This window comes from Mobula birostris, chromosome 1 (assembly GCF_030028105.1).
Source record: "Mobula birostris isolate sMobBir1 chromosome 1, sMobBir1.hap1, whole genome shotgun sequence".
In the NCBI taxonomy this organism is placed as follows: domain Eukaryota; kingdom Metazoa; phylum Chordata; class Chondrichthyes; order Myliobatiformes; family Myliobatidae; genus Mobula; species Mobula birostris.
Genome location: NC_092370.1, coordinates 18,207,807 through 18,230,287, shown reverse-complemented (window position 1 = coordinate 18,230,287; position 22,481 = coordinate 18,207,807). Strand labels below are relative to the sequence as shown.

The 22,481-nt window shown below is 39.9% G+C and overlaps 1 protein-coding gene across 1 annotated transcript in view; it reads right to left on the bottom strand.

Moving 5' to 3' along the window:
• Positions 1 to 22,481, bottom strand: part of csmd3b (CUB and Sushi multiple domains 3b) — a 2,134,893-nt gene that overhangs the window by 1,412,446 nt on the left and 699,966 nt on the right. The window contains exon 4 of the mRNA XM_072277417.1: positions 3,709 to 3,903. Coding sequence (XP_072133518.1) covers positions 3,709 to 3,903 — 195 coding nt within the window. The remainder of the gene's footprint in view (positions 1 to 3,708; positions 3,904 to 22,481) is intronic.

Sequence of the window (22,481 nt, the reverse complement as noted above, 5' to 3'; positions counted from 1 at the left end):
GGGCAAGCGCGTTAAGCAAACAGGTAGAATGCAGAAGGACTTGGACAGATTAGGAGCATGGACAAGAAAGAGGCAAATGAAATACAATGTCGGAAAATGCATGGTCATGCACTTTGATAGTAGAAATAAATCTGCGGACTATTTTCTAAGCGAGAAGAAAATACAGGAATCTGAGATGCAGAAGGACTTGGGAGTCCTTGTGTGGAACTCACTGAAGGTTACCTTGCAGGTTGAGTCAGTTTGGAGGAAAGCAAGTGCATTAATTTCAGGAGGTCTAGAATACAAGGGCAAGGATGTGATGCAGAAGCTTGAGTATTGTGAACAGTTTTGGGCCCCTGATCTTAGAAAAGATGTGCTGGCATTGGAGAGGGTCCAGAGGAGGTTCACAATGGTGATTCCAGGAATGAAATGGCTATCATACGAGGAACGTTTGATGGTTCTGGCTGTGTACTTGCTGGAATTCAGAAGGATGAGTGGAGATCACATGAAAACCTTTTGAATGTTGAAAGGCCTAGACAGAGTAGATGTGGAAAGGATGTTTCCCATGGTGGGAGAGTCTAGGACAAGAGAGCACAGCCTCAGGATAGAGGGGTGTCCTTTTAAAACAGAGATGTGGAGAAATTTCTTTATCCAAAGGGTTGTGAATTTGTGAAATTTGTTGCCACATACTGCTGTGGAGGCCAGGTTATTTTTAAGGCAGGGATTGATAGGTTCTTGACTGAACATGGCATCAAAGGTTATGGGGAGAAGGCCGGGAACTGGGGTTGAGGAGGAGATTTAAAAAAATGGATCAACCATAATTGAATGGCGGAGTAGACTCGATGGGCCAAGTGGTCTAATTCTGCTCCTATGTCTTATGGTCTAAATCATTGATAAACAGTGTTAATAGTAGTGGTCCCAATTCTGACCCTGAGGAACACCACTAGTCACTAGCAGCCAACCAGAAAAGGCTCCCCTTTATTCCCACTCACTGTCTCCTGCCCATCAGCCATTCCTCTATCTATGCCAGGATCTCTCCTGTCCACCCTAGGATATTATCTTGTTAAGCAGCCTCATGTGAGGCCCCTTATCAAATTCCTTCTGAAAATCCAAGTGAATGACATCCAGTACCTCTCTTTTGTCCACCCTGCATGTTCCTTCCTTGAAGAATTCTAACGGATTTGTCAGGCATGATTTCCCTTCACAGAAACCGTAGAGACTTTGACTTATTTTATCATTAATCTTCAAGTACCCTGAAACTTCATCCTAAATAATAGACTTCAACACTTTCCTAACCATTGAGGCAAACTGGCCTAGAATTTCCTTGGTTTTGTCTTCCTCTCTTCTTAAGGAATGGAGAGACATTTGCAATTTTCCAGTCATCTGGGACCATGCCAGAATTAGATGATGCTTGAAAGATCATGACCAATGCATCTGTTATCTCTTCAGAAACCTCTTTCAGGACACTGGAATGGAGTCCATCTGGTCCAGGTGGCTTATCCACCTCAAGACCTTTCAATTTGTCTATCACTTTTTCCTTTGTAATAGCAATGGCTCCCTGACACGCTTAAACCTCTGGCATACTGCCAGTGTCTTCCACAGTGAAGCCAGAAGCAAATTACCCATTGTTTATTTGCCATTTCTTTGACCATTACTACCTCACCAGCATAATTTTCCAGTGGCCCAATATCAACTCTGACATGCCTTTTTTATTTTTTCATCGTCATACGTTATTGATCCAGGGTTTTCGTTACAATTGCACCATAAATAATAAATAGTAATAGAACCATAAATAGTTAAATAGTAATATGTAAATTATGCCAGTACATTATGAAGTAAGTCCAGGACCAGCCTTTTTATGCAACTGCAAAAAACTTTTAGTATTCTGCTTTATATTATTGGCTGGTTTGCCCTCATATTTAATCTTTATACTTCTTATAGCTTTTTTAGTTGCCTTTGGTTGGGTTTTAAAAGCTTCCCAATCAACCAACTTCCCATTCACTTTTACTACCTTGTATGCCCTTTCCTTGGCTTTTATGCAGTCCTTAACTTCCCTTGTCAGCCAGGGTTGACAGACATAGATAATCAGCTTGTATTTCCCCCTCTATTGTCAAAATATCTTAAATGAGGTTGCATGCATTTAGGATATAAGGGGCAAGTTCAAAGAAGATGTGCAGAGCAAGTTTGTTTCACACAGGGAGTGGTGGGTGCCAACAATATACTGTCAAGGCTGGCAGTAGAGGCAAATGTGATAGAGGTCTTTAACATGGTTTCTAAAGTTTAAAGGGAACATTAGGGCGGGCTTCTTCACACAGAGAGTGGTGGGAGTATGGAATGAGCTGCCAGACGAGGTGGTAAATGCGGGTTCTTATTTAACATTTAAGAATACATTGGGCAGATACATGGATGGGAGGTGTATGGAGCGATATGGTCCATGTGCAGGTCAGTGGGACTAGGCAGAAAATGGTTCGGCACAGCCAAGAAGGGCCAAAAGGCCTGTTTCTGTGCTGTAGTTTTTCTATGGTTTTCTATGGTTTCTAAAACACTGAGACAGTTACTTGAAGATGCATAGAATGCAAGTACGAGGGGTCATTGATAAGTTTGTGGCCTAAGGTAGAAGGAGTCAATTTTAGAAAACCTAGCACATTTATTTTTCAACCCAGTCCCCTCCTACATTTACACACTTAGTCCAGCGGTCGTGGAGCATACAGATCCCTTCTTTGTATAAGTGGTCCACAGCAGCGGTGATTGATAAGTTTGTGACCTAAGGTAGAAGGAGATGAGTTATACCACTCTTGTTACATGCATGTGCAGTTCAACTCTGAGTGAAAATGCAGAAAGTCTGAAGTTAATAAGTCATCTCCTTCAGGCCACGAACTTATCAATCACCTCTGCTGTGGACCACTTTCTGGAGGTCCAAGACACCGACTTATACAAAGAAGGGATCTGTATGCTCCACGACCGCTGGACTAAGTATGTAAATGTAGGAAAAATAAATGTGTTAGGTTTTCTAAAATTGACTCCTTCCACCTTAGGCCACAACCTTATCAACCACCCCTTGTCTATGGCCATCATGTTGGCAGAAGTGTTTACTTTAGTTAGGCATTGATTAATCAACTACTAGTTGATTAGTTCTGCAAAGCATCATGGATTGAAAAGATATTGTACTGTTCTATGATCTATGTATAATAGTCATAATCTTTCCAAAAAAGTGCTGTTTATTCTTAAAGATTAATCAGTGTTAAAACCCCGTCAATATCGCAAATCTCATTTTATCGTATCAATGTGTGCAGTTAGTAGATCCCTTTACCAAAATCATAATAAACAATGATTTTGATACTAATTGTACATTCTTACTGTGACATTCTACAATGTTTGTATTTGTACTCAGCATCTTAAACTGAGCTCAGCCCTTAATACTCTTTGTACAACGCAAATCTTAGTAAAATGAAACACGTTTTCACAAAACAACCATATATATTCTGCAATAAAATCGATAGTATATATTCTGGATTCAAATTCTGTGTTTTAATACAGTATGGAACATATGGCAAAATATTTAAGTCATCAGGGAAAGATCTATTTCAATCTAACACACCATTTGTCAGGGAATTAATTTATTATATATCAATAAAATAGCTCCATAAAACACAAAGCAGTATCCAGCAACATTAGAAAATCACTTTTCCACATTTTGTACAAATATCTGATGAAATTCACTTCACTCACCCTTACAGATGGGAACAGGGAAATCCCATGATGCAGTATTTCCTGAGCTGGCCAAGCAGGTTAGCAAGGGATGTCCATCGAGAATATAGCCATGCACACAGGAGTAGGAGATCTTGTCTCCAATATTAAAGCTTGTGCCATGAACGATAGCTCCATGTGGTACACCAGGGTTTCCACAAGTACTGCTCTGCAACTCTGTGGAATAAAGAAATTAAAACGAATGAAGACAGTCTTACAAGTTGATCCAGTCTTTGAAATACATTGGGCCATATCTTTCTTTGGACAATTGTGTTCATTATAAAGTTGGTGCCAATACAAGATATTTTTCTGGATCCTATAAAAAAATCAATACCATCAAGAGGTACAGAAACCTTACATCCCACTTCAACAAGTTCAGGAGCAGTTATTATCCTTCAACTATTAGGCTCCTGAATGGTATAGATAACTTCTTTCTTCACTCCTCTGAACTGATTCTATAACCTACAGACTCACTTTCAGGGATCCTTTTTACAACTTATGCTCTCAGTGTTACTTTTATTTGTAGTTTGTCTTCTCTTACACATTGGTTGTTTGTCAGTATTGTCTGCTTATGTATATAACATATACAGTACATACTTTGATAAATTAGCTTTGAACTTTATGTCCTCTAAAACAACATTAAATAGTTCATTATTATTTTTTATCCAATCATCCTTGCATCTTGCAAAAAACAATAATTTCCCAATACCATTTAACTTGAGTAAGCTAGCTACGCTCAGTGACCATTTTATCAGGTGCTTCCTGACCTAATAAAGAGGCCATCGAGTTTACGTTCATGGTTTTCTGATGCTGTAGCCAGTCCATCAAGGTTCAATGTATTGCGAGTTTTGCTTTTTAATACGTGGTTATTTGAATTACTGTCACCTTCCTGTCAGCTTGAAAGACATGGGCCGTTTTCCTCTGACCTCTCTCATTAACAAGGCATTTTCGCCCACAGAATTGTTGCTCACTGGATTTTTTTTTTTGGTTTTCTGCACCATTCTCCATAAACCTTAAATTGTTTTGCATTGAAATCCCTGAAGACAAGCAGTTTCTGAAATACTCAAACCACCTCTTTTGATTGGCACCAACAATCATTTCACAGTCAAAATCACTTAGATCACATTTCTTCCGCACTCTGACCACGACCCCTGAACCCCTTGACCATGTCTGAATGCTTTTTATGCACTGAGTTGTTGCCATATGCTTGGCTGATTAGATATTTGCATTAATGAACAGGTGTAACTAATAAAGTCACCACTAAGTGTATATTCTGCCAACTTGTGCATCCTGATCAAATTTCTGCTCAACTCCAATGCAAATTATAGTGACAGAGCAGAAACGTCTAAGTGATTCCTGATGACATTTGTTTCTTCACTTTTGCTGTTCTTAAAGCACAATGGCCTTGAAAATAGGTCACGTAACATTGTATTTTTCTACAGAACCTGAGCGAAATGCAACGGCAACCATTTCTGTGTCATTTGATGCTGTATAGATATTCAGCTACGCTTTCCTTTGCAAAATTTCCATAGCAAGTATCAGCATTTGTAATACAAGCAAAATGCAGGAGGAACTCAGCAGGTCAGGCATGATCTATGAAGAGAAATGTACGGTAGATGTTTCAGATCAAGGGCTTTCATCGGGACTGGAAAGAATAAGTAGAATATAAAAGGTAGGAAGATGGAGTGGAATACAAGATGGCAGGTGATAGGAGATTCTAGGTGAGAGGGGTAGGTTGGTGGGAGGGGTGTATGAAAAAATGATGTGAGAAGCTGCAAGGTGATAGGTGGAAGAGAAAGGGAGAGGGGTCTTTATTTACCACGCAACTTGTCTTTTGAAGAACCACAAGGAAATTTAAAGCAGAGTCTCGAGTGCAAATATTGATCAATTCTCCCTTGATAACCAGGATTTGTGAATGAAATATTGTAAGACTGGAAATCAATTGAAGCATCTCATTCTTATACTTCATTATTCTATCCTGTTCTTTCCCCATGATGCAGTCTCTGCATCAACACACAATCTACTGAAAAATCTCTGAAGATGGCGGGATCACATTGCATCAGGCAGAAATGACGAAGGCAGATGTACTGGATGTAGAGTGTTGTGTATTCAGTATTTCAGTAATACTTGATTAATCTTATATATCATTTGAATAAGCTTCTTTATTTGATTAAACAATTCATTACAGCTTACATGTGAAAATACACGAGATGCATATGTCATCATGCAGCCATATGATACGTGTGTGCCTTGCTTAATGACCGTGACTGAGTAAAGCTCAAATGCCATCTATAAATTTGTAGAGGAACCCACTGTTGTTGGTTAAATTTCAGATGCTGATGAGCAGGAGCGAAAACAATCTGCTGGTTGAGTGGCGTCACTACAAGAACCTTGCACTTAACATCTGGAAGACCAAAGAAAGGATTGTGGACTTCAGAAAATGGAAGTTATGAAAACAGACACCAGTCCTCATTTTTCCACTGAGGTTGGGTGGGACTAGACCTGCAAGTCATGGCTTAAAGGTGAAAGATAAAATATTTAAGGGGAACATGAGAGGGAACTTCACTCAGAAGGTGGTGAGAGCATGGAACGAGCTGCCAGTGTAAGTGATGGATGTGGGTTTGATTTCAACGTTGAAGAGAAGTTTGGATAGGTACGTGGATAGGAGGGGTAAAGAGGGCTACGGTCCTAGTGCAGGTCAATGGGACAAGGCAGATGATTAGCTCAGCACAGATTAAAGATGGGCCAAAGGACCCGTTTCTGTGCTGTCCTATGATTCTATAACTCTATAAAAGACAGTGACAATAAAACTGATTCTGAATTGGTTGAGCAAAGAACAGACAGGGATGGGCAAAAATCACATTCCATGGGGTGTACTAGAATTTATGCAACAAAATCTTGGCTCACAATATAAACAGAATAATTAAAGACACAGTAGAAGATAGAAAAATTAATACAATCAACTGTGTTTTGAAACACCACTGAAAAGCCACTGAAGAGCTTTTTACACTCTGTAGTATTAATGTTGCGGATTGTGCAAAGGGTCATTACATCCTGTATATTCATATCTCGGAGAAGTTCTGAAATATTACGAAGGGCTGGATTTATCCAGTACCAATTATTCATTTCAAAATGTCAATAATACTATGAGAAATCTATGATGATAATTCATACAGTACTGGGCCAAAGTCATGTTTATATACACACATACATATACAGCATATATAACTAAAGTGTCCAAGACTTTTGCACAGTACTCTATTTGTCAACATGTAAAGGAGAGCGAGTTTGTAAATTTGGCGGGAGCAAAGGATGTTGGGAATAGCGAGGTTGGAGTGCTGTGGTAGGCATGTTGGGATAGGTGGCAGAGGAGGAGTGCCAGGGATGGGGGTTAACACGTGTATAGACACACCCAGCTTTGAAACACCAGGGAATTGATTCCAAATGATTGGTTTAATGATTAATACAGAATGTCTCTCTGGTGCTTCCTGCTCCCTCCCCTCTCCCTTCCTCTTTTCCCAATGCTGATTTCCCTCTCCTTGAACCCTTCCCACTCCCAGTTCACAATAGAGACCCATATCAAAATCAGGTTTAGCATCACTCACACGTTATGAATTTTTGTTTTTCCTGCAGTACAGTGCAATAAAATTGTTACAGTTCTATGCAAAAGTCTGAGACACCCTAGCTATATACATGCACCTGACTTTTGGCTCGGACTGTATATCCCACATAGAAGCAGTTATTTATACAGATGGTCATCCAGCAGAAATATTTGGTTTTATAAGAATGTTTGTATCTTTGTTTTAATTGATGTGTTGGAGAAACAAAGAAAATTTCCTTTAATATAACTTGCCCTCTAGTGCACAATTGGCTTGTCTCTGTTTTTGAAAACTTACGTCAAGATGAACAGTGAAATATAATAATTACACACATAATTTTTTTTTTAAATCATGACCATTAATGTAATTTACAAAATCATGTTCATAAAATTTGTTACAGAACTGTGTTGGATTGGGGTACAGAATTGTTATTTCTCATAGTTTTGCTTTCCTATGCTTGCATTTTTAAATAATCACCTATATACATGGAATTGTTCAGTGAACTTTCTAGAAATTACACTGTGGTTGCTTTTGTATTTTTCTCGAAGTTTCTTAGTTTTCTGTAGCAGGTGTCACATTACTTGAATCCGGCTATTTAATAGGTCAATTGTTATCACTGTAAGTTTGTTATCTTTCATCTGAGTAGGGATGACCACACACATCAAAGTTGCTGGTGAACGCAGCAGGCCAGGCTAGGAAGAGGTACAGTCGACGTTTCAGGCCGAGACCCCTCGTCAGGAATGACCACAACTATTTTTCCCTTTTGTTTGCTCTCTTAACACTTTTCTTTTCCACTCTCATAACACTTAATAAAATTCTCATAAGCAATAAATTGTATGACTTCCACAGACCCTTTGAATCATAAAAGTATCAGGATTCAACAGCTTCAAATTACATCTCCTGGGGTCCAAAAGTACATTTTTATTGGTTGTTGAAGTGGTCCGTGTTCAGTGAGAATGCTGTATTAATGGTTCCAACACTGATTTGCAATAATTCAGGAGCTCTAAGTTATCACTATTGACACTTAATATTTTAAATAAATCCAGTTATATTTAATTACTTGAATTAACTCCCCAAGCTGCTTTGGTGTCATTCTTCAGTGTAATAGTAACCACTATACCACAACACTCCTGTGTTACCTAATAAATTGGTTTGAAAAAAAGATTGAGAGATTTGACACTGACGATGCATAACTGGCTGAGAGAGAGAGAAACAGCAGAGAGAACCATAAAATGATTACTTTCAGCCTGATGGAGAACATCTAATGGTGTACCCTAGGGTCAGTAATCTGACCATTGCTCTTTATAAAATATAGTAACGGCTCAGACAAGGGTGTAGGAAATGCAATTTGAAATGTGCCAATGACACAGAGCTTAGAAGATGTCAGAACAGACAGACTGGTGAAACAGAGATGGACAGCAGATGAAAGTTAATGTAAAGGAGGATGAAATGATGTTCTTTGACATGAATAAGGCCAAGAGGCAGTGTAGGCTCAATCACACAATTCAGATTGTGATACAGGAACAGACAGACTAAGGGTGAATGCACAAAAATCTATGAAAATGGCTAGGAAAGCTGATAGAAGTATTACAATTGTAACTAAAAAAACATGTCAGATTTTTTTTTTTGAGTGGTTCTATTCCCAGGAATAAGGATTTTCAAGTATCTGAAAAAGCTAGATTTATTTATTTATTGAGATACAGCTTGGAGTTGGCCCTTTAAGCCATGCTGCCCAGCAATCCCTCGATTTAATTCAAGCCTAATCACGGGACAATTTACAATGACCAATTCATCTCCCAAGCAGTAGGTGTTTGCACTGTGGGAGGAAACCCACATGGTCATGCGCAGAATGTACAAAATCCTTACAGGCAGCGGTTTGCCTGTACTTGTAAAGTATTGTGCTAACCACTAAGGTCTCAGCCCAAAACTGTTTACTTCTCTCCATGCATGCTTCCTGACTTACTGAATTCCACCTGCATTTTGTGCATGTTGCTCAAGATTTCTAATATCTCACTTGTTTCGAACAAGAGATATTGAAGACACTTAACTAAAGGTGGTTAAGGTATATTGCAAGGCTAGTCCAGAAAAAAAATATTTCCTGTGGCTGGAGCTTTAGTAGTAAGAATCAATAGTCTTTAGATAGTTGGCCAAAAAAAGCCAAGGGTAAAACTACTTTTTAAATTCACTAAGTTGTAATGATCTGGAATACGTTTACTGAAATTCTTTATTAATTGATTCATTATTCTTTATTAGTCATGGCACTGACATCAATGTCAGGAGATGTCTCAGCTCTGGGTAGGCTGCAACTGAAGCATTGCATTTGTAGTTGTCACATTATTGAAAGCATGTACAGGCTTTAGAGAGGGTGTAAGGGAGGTTTGCTAAGATATTACCTGGAGTAAAGGGCATGTGTTTTAGGAGAGATTAGATAAATTTAGGTTGTTTTCTCAGACATGTCCTATCTGATCAAGGAGGTGGTACAGGATCCTGGACTTTCAAAGTTTTAAGAGGAGCTTTGTTCCCTCTGCCATCAGTTTTCTGACTAGTCCATGAACAAACCTCATTACATATCTTTGCCACTTTTTTTTTTATAACTTGTATAAATTCATATGCCTTGCACTGTACTGCTGTTACAAAACAACAGGTTACACAACATTGGTCAGAGCTGATAGACCTGAAAATTTGAGATTATGGAGGGTTTATAAATAGAGTCCAGAGTCAATCTATTTTCCCCAGGGGGAAAATATCTAATATTGGAGGGGCATGATACAAACATACATATATACATACACACAAATACATAGTGATGGGTGCCTCGAATGCACAGCCACGACTGGAGGTAAAGACAAATCTGATAGAAGCATTTCAGAGGCTCTTAGACAAACACATGAATGTGTAGGGAATGAGAAATATGGGCATTTGTGTAGGCATAAGGGATTAGTTTAGTTAGGCATTAAATTACTAGTTTAATTAGTCCAGTACAACATCATGGGCTGAAGGGCCTGCTCCTGTGTTACACTGTTCTATGTTCTGTAAAATGGAGGCGGTGGCATTTCAATGAGAACTTTGAGAGCTGGATGTCTCTTCAAATAATATTCTGTACAATGTCTTTTCTATACGAAGATAGAACAGCAGCTGTATTTCATTAGGAGTCTGAGAAGATTTAATATTTCACCAAAGACCCTCTCAAATTTCTACCCATGTACAGTGGAGAGCATTCTGAATAGTTGCATCATTATCTGTTATGAAGGGGTCGGAAAAAGTTCTGAAAAATTACAAACTCAGCCATCTCCATCATCAGCACTACCCTCCTCACCATCCAGGTCACCTTCAAAGGGTGATACCTCAAAGGAGGCAGCATCCATCATTGAGGACCCACATCACCCAGGATGTGCTCTCTTCTCAATTTTACCATCAATTAGTACAGGAGCCTGAAGAAAGACACTAAGTTTTAGTAGCAGCTTCTTCCCCTCCACCATCAGATTTCTGAATGGACAATGAGTCCATGTACACTTCCTTACTATTTATTGTAATTCTACTAATTTCATTTTATTATATATTATTGTAAATTATAGTAATTTTTATTATGTATTGCACTATACTGCTGCTGCAAAACAAATTTCACAACATACGCTAGTGATATTATACCCGATTCTGAAATACAGAATAGCAGCATGAAAATGGGATTAGTTGAAATCACAAGAAAATGTAAGAACCATTCCATTTTTTTGTATTTATACTCTAGTTAATGGGTCTTCTGATTCAGCATAAATTTAAGTATTCTCCAGAAATCTAGGCTCATTCGCAGTGCTCCTTCTCTAAAGACCATCTCAACTACTAATTGTTTTTTTTATGATTATTCAACTTCAATTGCATATTTTATTAATACTCTTCAGACCAAGCATAACTAGAATCAGGCATGTGTCATGAAATTTGTCATCTTTGCTGCAGCAGTACAATGTAATACATAATAATAAAAAGCAGGAATTACAGTATCTACTGTGTACACACATCTACCAATGCCTCTGGACACATCTTCAGTGATGTTCCTGAAATCATCGGGTGTTTCGGGTCTTTCAACACCATACACCCTTCTCCAGGTGACCCAGCCGGGGCTGATCCGAACCCAGCTTGTGTCCAGATTATATAGTTAAATAAGTAGTGCAAAAATAGAAATAAAAATAAAGTAGTGAGGTAATGTTCATGGGTCCAATGTCCATTCAGAAGTCCCATGGCAGAGGGGAAGAGGCTGTTGCTGAATCATTGAGTGTACACTTCAGGCTCCTATACCTCCTACCTGATAGCAGCAATGAAAGCATTCAACCTTCATTCCTGTCCCTAGAAAAAGCTTGTTGGAACCTGCAGTGATGGTAAGAAAGAAAGGTTCAGGAAGTCATAAATAGTTGTCATGATGACAACTTTTCCCTCAATGTCAACTGAAGAGCTGGTCATTATCTTCAGGAGTGGGGCAGTACACATGTTCCTATCCACATTAATGGTTTTGAGTTTAAGTGCTTCAAATTCCTAGGGGTAAATAGCACCAATAAGCTGTTCTAGTCCAACCACATTGAGGTCAGGGCTAAGAAACCCTGCCAATAGTCATAGTCATACTTTATTGATCCCGGGGTAAATTGATTTTCATTACAGTTGCCCCATATATAATAAATAGTAATAGAACCATAAATAGTTAAATAGTAATATGTAAATTATGAAATAAGTCCAGGACCAGCCTATTGGCTCAGGGTGTCTGACCCTTCAAGGGAGGAGTTGTAAAGTTTGATGGCCACAGGCAGGAATGACTTCCTATGACGCTCTGTGTTGCATCTCGGTGGAAAGAGTCTCTGGCTGAATGTACTCCTGTGCCCAACCAATACATTACGTAGTGGATGGGAGACATTGTCCAAGATGTCATGCAACTTGGACAGCATCCTCTTTTCAGACACCGCCGTCAGAGAGTCCAGTTCCATCCCCACAACATCACCGGCCTTACGAATGAGTTACAATACCTCTGCTTCCTCAGGAGATAAAAGTAGTTTGGCATTTCCCATTCAACCCTAATTTTTAAATCAATGCACCATAGAAAGCATTCTGTCTGGATGCACAACAGCTTGATATGGCAACTGTTCTGTACAGTTTAAGGCGTTTAAGAGAAGTTTGGATAGGTGCACAGATGGGATGGGTGTGCAGAGCTATGGTCTGGGTCCAGGTCTATAGGACTAGTCAGTTTAAATGGTTTGGCACAGACTAGTTGGGCCAAAATCATATTCCTTACAAGTTACTAATGCTGAAGGATGGTGTGTCTATTCATTTAACACATCTATTATTCCAAACTGCAGGACAGTGCAAGCTCATGTACTCTTTAAAAAGGGGACGGCCAAAGTCCACCAGCTTTTAATCAAATGAGCATTACTCTCTGCAGTCCAGAATAAACTAGATTACATATTCCATAGCAAGTGCTCATTTTTGGATCTTCCAAACTCCTCACTTGCAGTTACAATAACATGGCATCTGGTATTCAAATTAACCCTGCATCTCCAATTGCATAACTTATACAGAGTGTCCTGAACCAATGAGGAACCATAAATGGTTCATGAAAACAGTGAATACTGGGATAACTCAGCTGGTCATGCCACATCAGTTGGAAGGGAAACAGAATTTCAGATCAATCATATCAAGTTTCAGAGAAGGAGATCCTGCTCTTGCAATGTCTGCCAGGTATCGAAGATGTTCCACCAACATACACACCTTCCCCTCTTCTCCTCCTTCAGAATTATGCAGGGATCGCTCCCTTTGAAATTTCTAATTCATCTTCCATTCCCATAAACTACCCTCATTGTTACAACACTTTTGCTTGCAATTTCTTCATTTCTTCTTTCCACCATCCAGAGTCACAAACAGTTTTTCCTTGATTCTGGCAGAAATTCATCTGCACTTCTTTGAATCTAATACATTTGGTGCTCACAATGAGGCCTCATCTGCCTTCGTTCATTTGTTATGTGCCGTGTCATATGATGTGCGGGATCATGGTCTTTTCAGGACCATGGTTCTTGTCAAATTTTTCCTAGAGAAGTGGTTCACCACTGTCTTCTTCTGGGCAGTGCCTTTACAAGACGGGTAATCCCAGCCATTATCAATATTCTTCAGAGATTATCAGCCTGGCTTCAGTTGTCAAATAACCAGGACTTGTGATATGCACCAGCTGCTCATACAACCATCTACCGTCTGCTCCCATGGCTTCACATGACCCTGACTTTGGGGTGGGGGGGGGTGGGGAGAAGAGGGAGAAAAGGGCTAAGCAGGTGGTACACGTTGCCCAAGGGCGACCTGCAGGCAAATGGAAAGAGGGCATTACACCTCCTTTCGTAGAAGGGTATCTTCACCCTGCTATGCTCTACATTGGAGAAACCAAAAGCAAATTGAGTGACTACTTTGCACAACACTTGCATTCAGTCTGCAGGAGTGATCTAAGCTTTCTGTTACGGGTCACTTGAATTCTTTATTCTATTCCAGCTCTGACCTATCAATCTGTGCAGTCTGTTGCTTCTTGTGTTCTTACAGTGGGATCCAACACAAATGAGGAATAGCACCTCATCTTCTAACACAAAATATTCTGCAAATTCAATCAATAGACAAAGTGCTGGAGGAACTCAGCAAATCAGGCAGCATCTGTGAGGGGGGGGGTTAAATAGTTGACTTTTTTCCTCAAAGTCCCTTCATCAGGACTGGAAAGGAAAGGGGGATGAGCCTTTATCTTCTGTCTGGGCACTTTGTAGACTTCATTTCTGTTTTTGTCATTCATCCATCTGCGATATTTGCTCACCTTGTTTGAGTTTCCTCCTTCAGCCTCCCACCCCATCCCCCATGGAAATGGAAACCATGGCCTGCCAGGAATATCTTCCAGCCCTGCATTTCACAACTCCTTTATTCTTTGGTTCATGTTCTCACTCTCCAATCAATCATTGACCAAATATCCTTGTCTAAAATTTCAAGGCACCCAAGTCTTACCTTGCCATCCCCTCCCCAGCAGCTTAAGTTTTCTTCCCCCAAACCAATGAAGGGTCTTCAACCGTGGGGTGATATCACGTGGCAATGATGTGCCAGTACTGATTGGACAGAGCACTGAGCATGTGCGGGGTTTGCCAGAATGTTTCATCACGTGGCGGGGTTTGTTTATTACTGTAAATAAAAGTTCTCTAATTCTTCCAGAATATGATTCTTTACTGTTAACCCACGGTATGTATAACAGAAGTAACATAACAAACTGGAAATGTAAACCCCTTTTATCTTCCCAAAGATAGTGTCTTTGGGACTTCTGACTTCTCCCAACATTTTCTGCTTTTATTTTAGGCTTTCAAGCATCTGAAGTTTTTAAAATCATATTCTCATTCTACAGTTACTTTTATTTTTTAAGTTAAAGATCAGCCTTTTTGTCACATGTACGTTCAAGCAGACAGTATAGTTAAATGCATTGTTTGTATCAAAGGCGATTATGCTTGGCAGCCTTCAAGTACTGCCATGCTTGAGGCCAAGTTAGCATGCCCACAACTTACTAACTCTACTCCATCCATATTTGGAATGTAGGAGGACACTGAAACACTAAGAAAAGCCACACAGCCATGGGATAAATGTACAAACTCCCGACAGAGCAGCAGGATTTGACCCCCACTGTACCGGTGTAGAAATTTTCAAATGTCATTGGTGACATACCAAATCTCCTCAAACCCTAATGGGATAAAGCTGCTGTTGTGCCTCATTTGTAATTGCATATGTTGGACCTAAGATCGATCTTCAGAGATGTTGACACTCAGGAACTGAAAACTCCTCAGCATTTTCACTGCTCATCCCAAAGGACTGATGAGTGTTTCCGTAACCTCTTTTTCTTCAAGTCCATAATCAATTCCTTGGTCTTACTGACATTGAGTGCAAGATTGCTGCTGCAACAACACTCATCCAGCTGATCTATCTCACTCCTGTATGTCTCCTCAGCACAACCTGAAATTCCACCAATAGTTGTGTCAATGACAAATTTATAGACATTTAAGCTTTTCTATGTCACACAGTCAAGGGTGTAGACAGAGTAGAGCAGTGGGCTGAGCACACATCCTTGAGGTGCACCAGTGTCGACTGCACCGAGGTGGAGATGTTATTTCCAATCTGCACTGACTGGTCTTGTTGGGAGGAAGTCATTGATCCAGTTGCAGAGAGAGGCACAGGAACCCAGATTTTAGACCTTGCTGATTAGAATTGAGGATATGATTGTGTTGAAAGCTGAAATGTAGTCAATATACAGCAGCCTGACAAAGGCATTACTGTTGGCCAGGTGATCCAAGGCAGACAGATTGAAAATACTGTTGAGCATTCCAGCCAGTTGGGTTGGCATAGGTTTTCAAAGCCTTTCCGGGTACGCTATTAGGGTCTGACGCCTTGCCAGGGTTCATCCTTTCGAAAACTGTTCTGACACCGGCCTCAGAGGGAGATCGCAGGGTCAGCAGATGCTGTGAGGAATTGCACAGGTGTAGTCTTATTCTCCCTGTCAAAGTGTGCATAAAAGGCATTGGCTCATCTGGGAGTGTGCCACCACAGCCATTCATGGTGTCACATTTTGCTTTGCAGGAAGCAATGGCATGCAAACCCTGCTGTGCATCCAATTCCATCTCTAACCTCAATCGGAATTGTTTATAACACTTAAGCTAGCCTTCCATAGGTCATGTGTGGAGTTCTTGTATAGTTCTGGATCACTAGTCTTGAATGCCGCGTGCTCTCAGCAGACTACAAGTCTTCTGGTTCATCTATAGCTTTCAGTTTGCGTATGTTTAGCATGTTTTCAAAGCAGCACACTCAACACACAGGTCTTAATGAAGTCAGTGACAATTATGGTGCAGTCAGTCAGATTTGAAGATGAATCCCTGAATATTGTCTTGTCCACCGACTTAAAGTCGTCCTTCCTGTAAGCACTCCTCCACCTCCCTTATCCATACTTTCTTGGACCTCACCACTGTGCTGTGGTCTTCAGTTTCTGGAGTAGAAGCACAGCCAGGCGATCAGCCCTTCCAAAGTGAAGATGTGGGTTGGCACATTAAGCGTTTTTGATAGTGGTATAACAGTGGTCAAACGTGTTTGTTCCTTTGGTTCTACAGGTGACATGTTGGTCATAGTTGTTCAGTAACTTCAAGCTGACCTGGTTCAAATTCCCCACAATGAATTTCTGTGTCTGCTGATCATGGTACACAGCTCCTCCAGTTCCAGCCCGACCTTGACCTAAGTTGGAATGTACACCGCTACCAGGATGATGTCCCAGTTCAGACAAAGGAAAGATTGTGGGTCAATACATTAATGATAATACTGTCTTAACATAGAAACATAGAAAATAAGTGCAGGAGTAGGCCATTCGGCCCTTTGAGCCTGCACCGCCATTCAGTATGATCATGGCTGATCATCCAACTCAGAACCCCGCCCCAGCCTTCCCTCCATATCCCCTGATCCCCATAGCCACAAGGGCCATATCTAACTCCCTCTTAAATACAGCCAATGAACTGGCCTCAACTGTTTCCTGTGGCAGAGAATTCCACAGATTCACCACTCTCTGTGTGAAGAAGTTTTTCCTAATCTCGGTCCTAAAAGGCTTCCCCTTTATCCTCAAACTGTGACCCCTTGATCCGGACTTCCCCAACATCGGGAACAAGCTTCCTGCATCTAGCCTGCCCAATCCCTTTAGGATTTTATACGTTTCAATCAGAGCCCCCCTCAATCTTCTAAATTCCAACGAGTACAAGCCCAGTTCATTCAGTCTTTCTTCATATGAAAGTCCTGCCATCCCAGGAATCAATCTGGTGAATATTATTTCTATCTGAAGAGAAAGGGAGGCATCCTTGCCACCACAACTAAGCCATGCACTTTGTTTTTTTTGTTTGTGCAAGTTGGTTGTGAGGTTTCCTACGTTTCTAATATGACTGCTTCAAAAGGACCAAATTGACAGTAAAATATTGTGGGTGGGAAAGATTCAAGTGTATAATTCCTTTATGTTTATTTTAAGGAGGCACATAGATGGGGAAATAAATTTCTCTCAGTCACGCATCACCTTGATTGAGCTCATTATCTGGTTGCCTCATCATTACTGATACAGTCTTGGGAACTGCCTCCCTCACAGCACCTTTCTTAGCTTCACAAGAGATGGACATATAATGAAGACCTTGTAGAAGACACCCACATTGCAAGAATATAAATTTTAAAATTCAGTTGCAGTATGCTCTATCAACTTTGGTTTCCTTGGCAACTTTGTAATAGATTTCATTTTGACTCATTTTATGACTAAAATACTTCCTTTGGAGATTGATAGGTTTCAAAAGCAATCAGTCATATAGATATAATGGGGTTTATTTGCTGCAAAACTAGACATTATACATGGAAATTTGCACTTTGTCAGTTTGAGAGATTCACTCAATATCATTTATAAAACACCATTGTGAAAAATAGCAATGTTTCAATTCTCTTCCAGCAATACACAAAATCTTTTGTTTTTTTAAAAATTTTCCAATTTTTAAAAATATGTATTAGTACCAACAAAGAAAATTTCCCCCATTACGGAGGCTTATGAAGTGCTTGGAGATCACGTTCCGATTTCAATACTAATTTCAAAATATGAGCTCATTTTCTTGCATTAGTATGAGGCAATCCACAACTTATGCAAATACGGCCCGTGCCAATAATTAGTTTAATACTGGCAACGACTCTAACCTAGCATTGAGAAATCTAACATCCATGATGCTCTTGTAATAACACAAATTAGTGTGCACCTTTTCTATTCACACTGTTCCCTGGTAAGTTTCACATGCACTAAATATTAACAACACTATTATAACATGTAGCTTGGCGAACTGAATTTGCAGAATAATTCATGTTTCCCCTCATTTCAAAACATTCCAGACATTGGACAGCTGCAAATCTTTTGGGAACTAGCTTCCCATGAAGTAACTGCAGTACGAAGATAGCTGCAGCTATGTACTATACTGTAACTTTGCATGGTGCTATGTAATAGTTGGAAAAAAAAAGTTTCCAAAGTTGTTGGCGATGGTTAATTGGATGATAGGGAGATCATCATGGAAATTCAATGCCCCCACTAAAGGTAGCTTGTCTTTCACAGAAAACCTATCAACCCCTGGTCTATAACTGTCCATTGCTTATGAAGCCCACTATAATTACCACCTGTGATAAGACCCTTGGTTTCTCTATGAAAAAAATAAAAGTTTGATGAGAATAGCCAGGATATTATTTATATAGAGCAGAATGGGCTCTTTCAGCCACGCCTACAACCCTGGTTAACTCCAAATTAATTATGGAACATTGACCAATTAACCTACCCAGTGCATCTTTGAACTGTGGGAGGAAGATGGAGCACCAGGGACATACCAACACATTCCACAGGAAGAATATACAGAAGCCCCTTATACATGGTGCAGGAAATGAATTCCAGTGCCCCGAGCTGTAATAGCACTGCATTAACCACCATACTAACCAGGTACCCATCAAGGAGCTAATTAGAATCATAAAGAAAATAAGTTTTATTGTCACAGACATATTGTAGCAGCATAGTGTTAAGCATTAAAATTACTCTAAGTTACAAAAGTAGTCCAAAAGACAAAACAACATCATGTTCATGGACCATTCAGAAAGAATTCTTGGGTTAGAAGCTCCACAGCTCTACAAGATTTAAACAAAGAACAGCCTCACAGGACTGGAAGGCAGAGGTCCACCAGGCTTGATCGATTTAAGGGCCAAGCCGTATCAGAAAGGTCAGGAACTGGCCACCGTGAAGTGGCAGAGCCCGGGTATGAGAGTGAGGAACAACCCGATGTTTGATTGATTTAAGTGTCGGGTCGGATTGAAGTGGTCGGGGTCGGAAGAGAGAGATGGGCCGGTTCTGTTCTCTGCTCGAGTCTGTGCCAGACTGACACTGTGGCCTGCAAATAGTGGACTTCTGAATCATCTGCAGAGATGCCTGGCTTTGTGAACTCCAGTTCTAAATGCTGTTTGCTTGCTTTTATTGTTTGCACAGTTTGTTTTTTTCCCCTCTTGGCACATTGGGTATTTGACTGTCTTTCTTTTTGTTTTTAAAAAAGGTTCTATTGGCATTTTCTCTTTCAATGCTGCCTGTGAGGAGACAAATCTCAAGACTGTATAAAGTATATATACACATTGGTAGATAAAATGTACTTTGAAAGACAACCTAAAAAATGGATAGTGGATGGGAAAAAAAGGTACAGAAACTCACTGACAGCATGACATGGTCATGTTTTTCAGTGCTATTTATGCCCCAAACAACTAGTCCCACTCCAAAGACTCAAGGACGTGGGTGAACTTACACACTGTAAAGGATACAGAGATCTCCTCAAACACAAGGTGTCCTTGAGGCAAAAATCTTTGACTCCATCTCACAACCACATATTGAGGCCAGCCTTGTCACCATTCCTGACTGACAAGCGGTGAACAAGACAATATTGCAACTAAAATAGTCTAGGTCTCAACAGCAGAAGGCATCAGTCTACAATTACATTGTCCACATATGATATTAAGGCTTACGAGCAGAATTAGGTCACTTGGCCCATTGAGTCTGCTCTGCCATTCCATCGCAGCTGATTTATTCTCCCTTAATGCCATTCTCATCTTCCCCTCATAACCTTAGACACCCTGACTATTCAAAAACCTATCAAACTCCGCTTTAAATGTACACAATAATTTTGCCTCTGCAGCCATCTGTGGCAACAAATTCCACAGGTTCATGACATTACAAACATTGCATCTGGAAATTCCACTCTCCCCGAGATAATGCAATGACATTAGATATTACAGCACAATTTTTATGAAACCAGTAACCCAATGAGATCAGAGTATCATCTTTATAGAACAAAATTGTGGAGAAACAAAAGAGAATCTGCAGATAGTGGAGACAGACACACACACACACACACGATGCTGGAGGAACACAGCAGGCCAGGCAGCATCGATGGAAAAAAAAAAAAGTACAGTTGATATTTTGGGCCCAGGTGCTTCAGCAGGACTGGAGAAAAAAAAAATGAGGAGTTGATTTAAAAGGTGAGGATGAGAGAGATGAAGTAGATAGCTGGACAGTTGATTGGTGAAAGAGATACAGGTTTGGAGAAGTGGGGAGTCTGATAGGTGGGGATAGAAGGCCTTGGAGGAAAGAAAATGTGTGGAGGGTTAGGGGAAGAGAAAGGAGCACCAGAAAGAGGTAATGGGCTGTCAAGGAGACAGGTTGAGAGAGGGAAAAGTGGATGGGGACTAGTGAAGGAGAGGGGATGGGGGTGGGCATTACTGGAATTTTGTGAAGCTTTGTGGACAAGGCAGTTTTGGCATGCTTAAGATCAAGTAAACTTATTTATTGCCAAAACATTAAGTTCCATTACCTCAAAACTATAGAGCAGGAACGGGCCCTTCAGCCCATTTAGCTCGTGTTGGAATAGTATGCTACCATGTCTCATCAACCTGCACCCAGACATTAGCCCTCCATACCCCTCTCATCCATGTACCGATCAAAGTTTCTTTTAAATGTTGAAAATGAACCTGCATCCATCATGTCCACTGGCACCTTATTCCACACTTTCGCCACCCTCTGAGTGAACAAGCTCCCCCTCATGATCCCCTTAAACATTTCTTTTTTCACCCTCAATCCACTTTCTCTAGTTCTAGTCTCACCCAACCTCAATGGAAAAAGCCTGCTTACATTTACCTTATCTATTGAACATAGAATAGTACAGCACATTACAGGCCCTTCGGCCCACAATGTTGTGCCGACCTTCAAACCCTGCCTCCCATATAAACTCCCCACCCTAAATTCCTCCATATACCTGCTTAGTGTCTCTTAAACTTCACCAGTGTATCTGCCTCCATCACCGTGGAGGCCCCTCACAATTTTGTGTTTCGCTGTCAAATTTCCTGTCACGCTCCTAAACTCTTGGTAATAAAGTCTTAACCTATTAAAACTTGCCCTGCCTGACACAATGTGTCAAGAAATCAGTAAAAATGTCTTTCATTCTTTTGCATATAATTAATCTGCTAAAAAAAATACAATTGCACAGTTTATTAGAGATCAATAATTTTGCAAATATGAATGAAGCTGATGTGTATAATATTTCTGTAGTATTTGAATAATATTGTAAGCATGCTGATTCAGCATTAATTTGTTTAAATAATTTGTTCCAGATTATACGTAGAAATACGTGAATTACATACTTCATGATGCTACGAATTGATACACAGACACCTCACTTAAAGTACAACCAAGTTAGACTCACGTTTCGGATTCTGTTGTTTTCTTTAAAATAGTTTAATGCTTTGGAGTTACAAAACATAACATAGATGGCAAGGTTTTTGTTTAAAAAAAAAAGGAACCCAAGGTGACTACCTAGTTATGGAAGCGCAGTGGGACATCAGAGTAAAAATAAAGCAGCACAGCACGTGTTCTTCAGGTTAAAAAAAATTAGAGAAACTGAAGAATTCACAGGAACATAAATAGTATGTATGGGTGATAATCAAAAAAATAGATGGCTATAATTGCTAAGATTGACATGTTTTATTATACAACAAATTTCATATGCTAAACATATTGAGGAGCTTTGTAAATCAATGAGAAACAGGTTCCAATTTTGCTGAATGCATTGGGTTTAAAGGCACACAGTTGAAAACTTAACTGCTCCAACCAAACCAGCCAAAACAAGCCTTGCTGATATTGTAAAAGTAATTAAGGGCCATTTAGAACCAAACCATTGTTGATTGCAGAAAACTTTAGGTTTCAGAAGTGCAAGCAAAAGGGGAGTTTATTTGAGCTAACATTGCCAGTTAGATAATTGGTTTAATGTTGCACAGAAAAATCATTTAGCTTTGGAATCTTACAAGAAAGCATTCAAAGATGGTTCCTAACTGAAGTACAACTTACATTTTTTAAAAAAGCAGTTGAAATAGCTGTATCAATGTAAATAGTAGAGAGTTGCAATTGATTTTCTGTCAGGAATGGAAGCGAGTGTGAACAAAATTGCAACATCTACAAACCCCATTTCCAGAAAAGTTGGGATATTTTCCAAAATGCAATAAAAACAAAAATCTGTGATATGTTAATTCACGTGAACGTTTATTTAACTGACA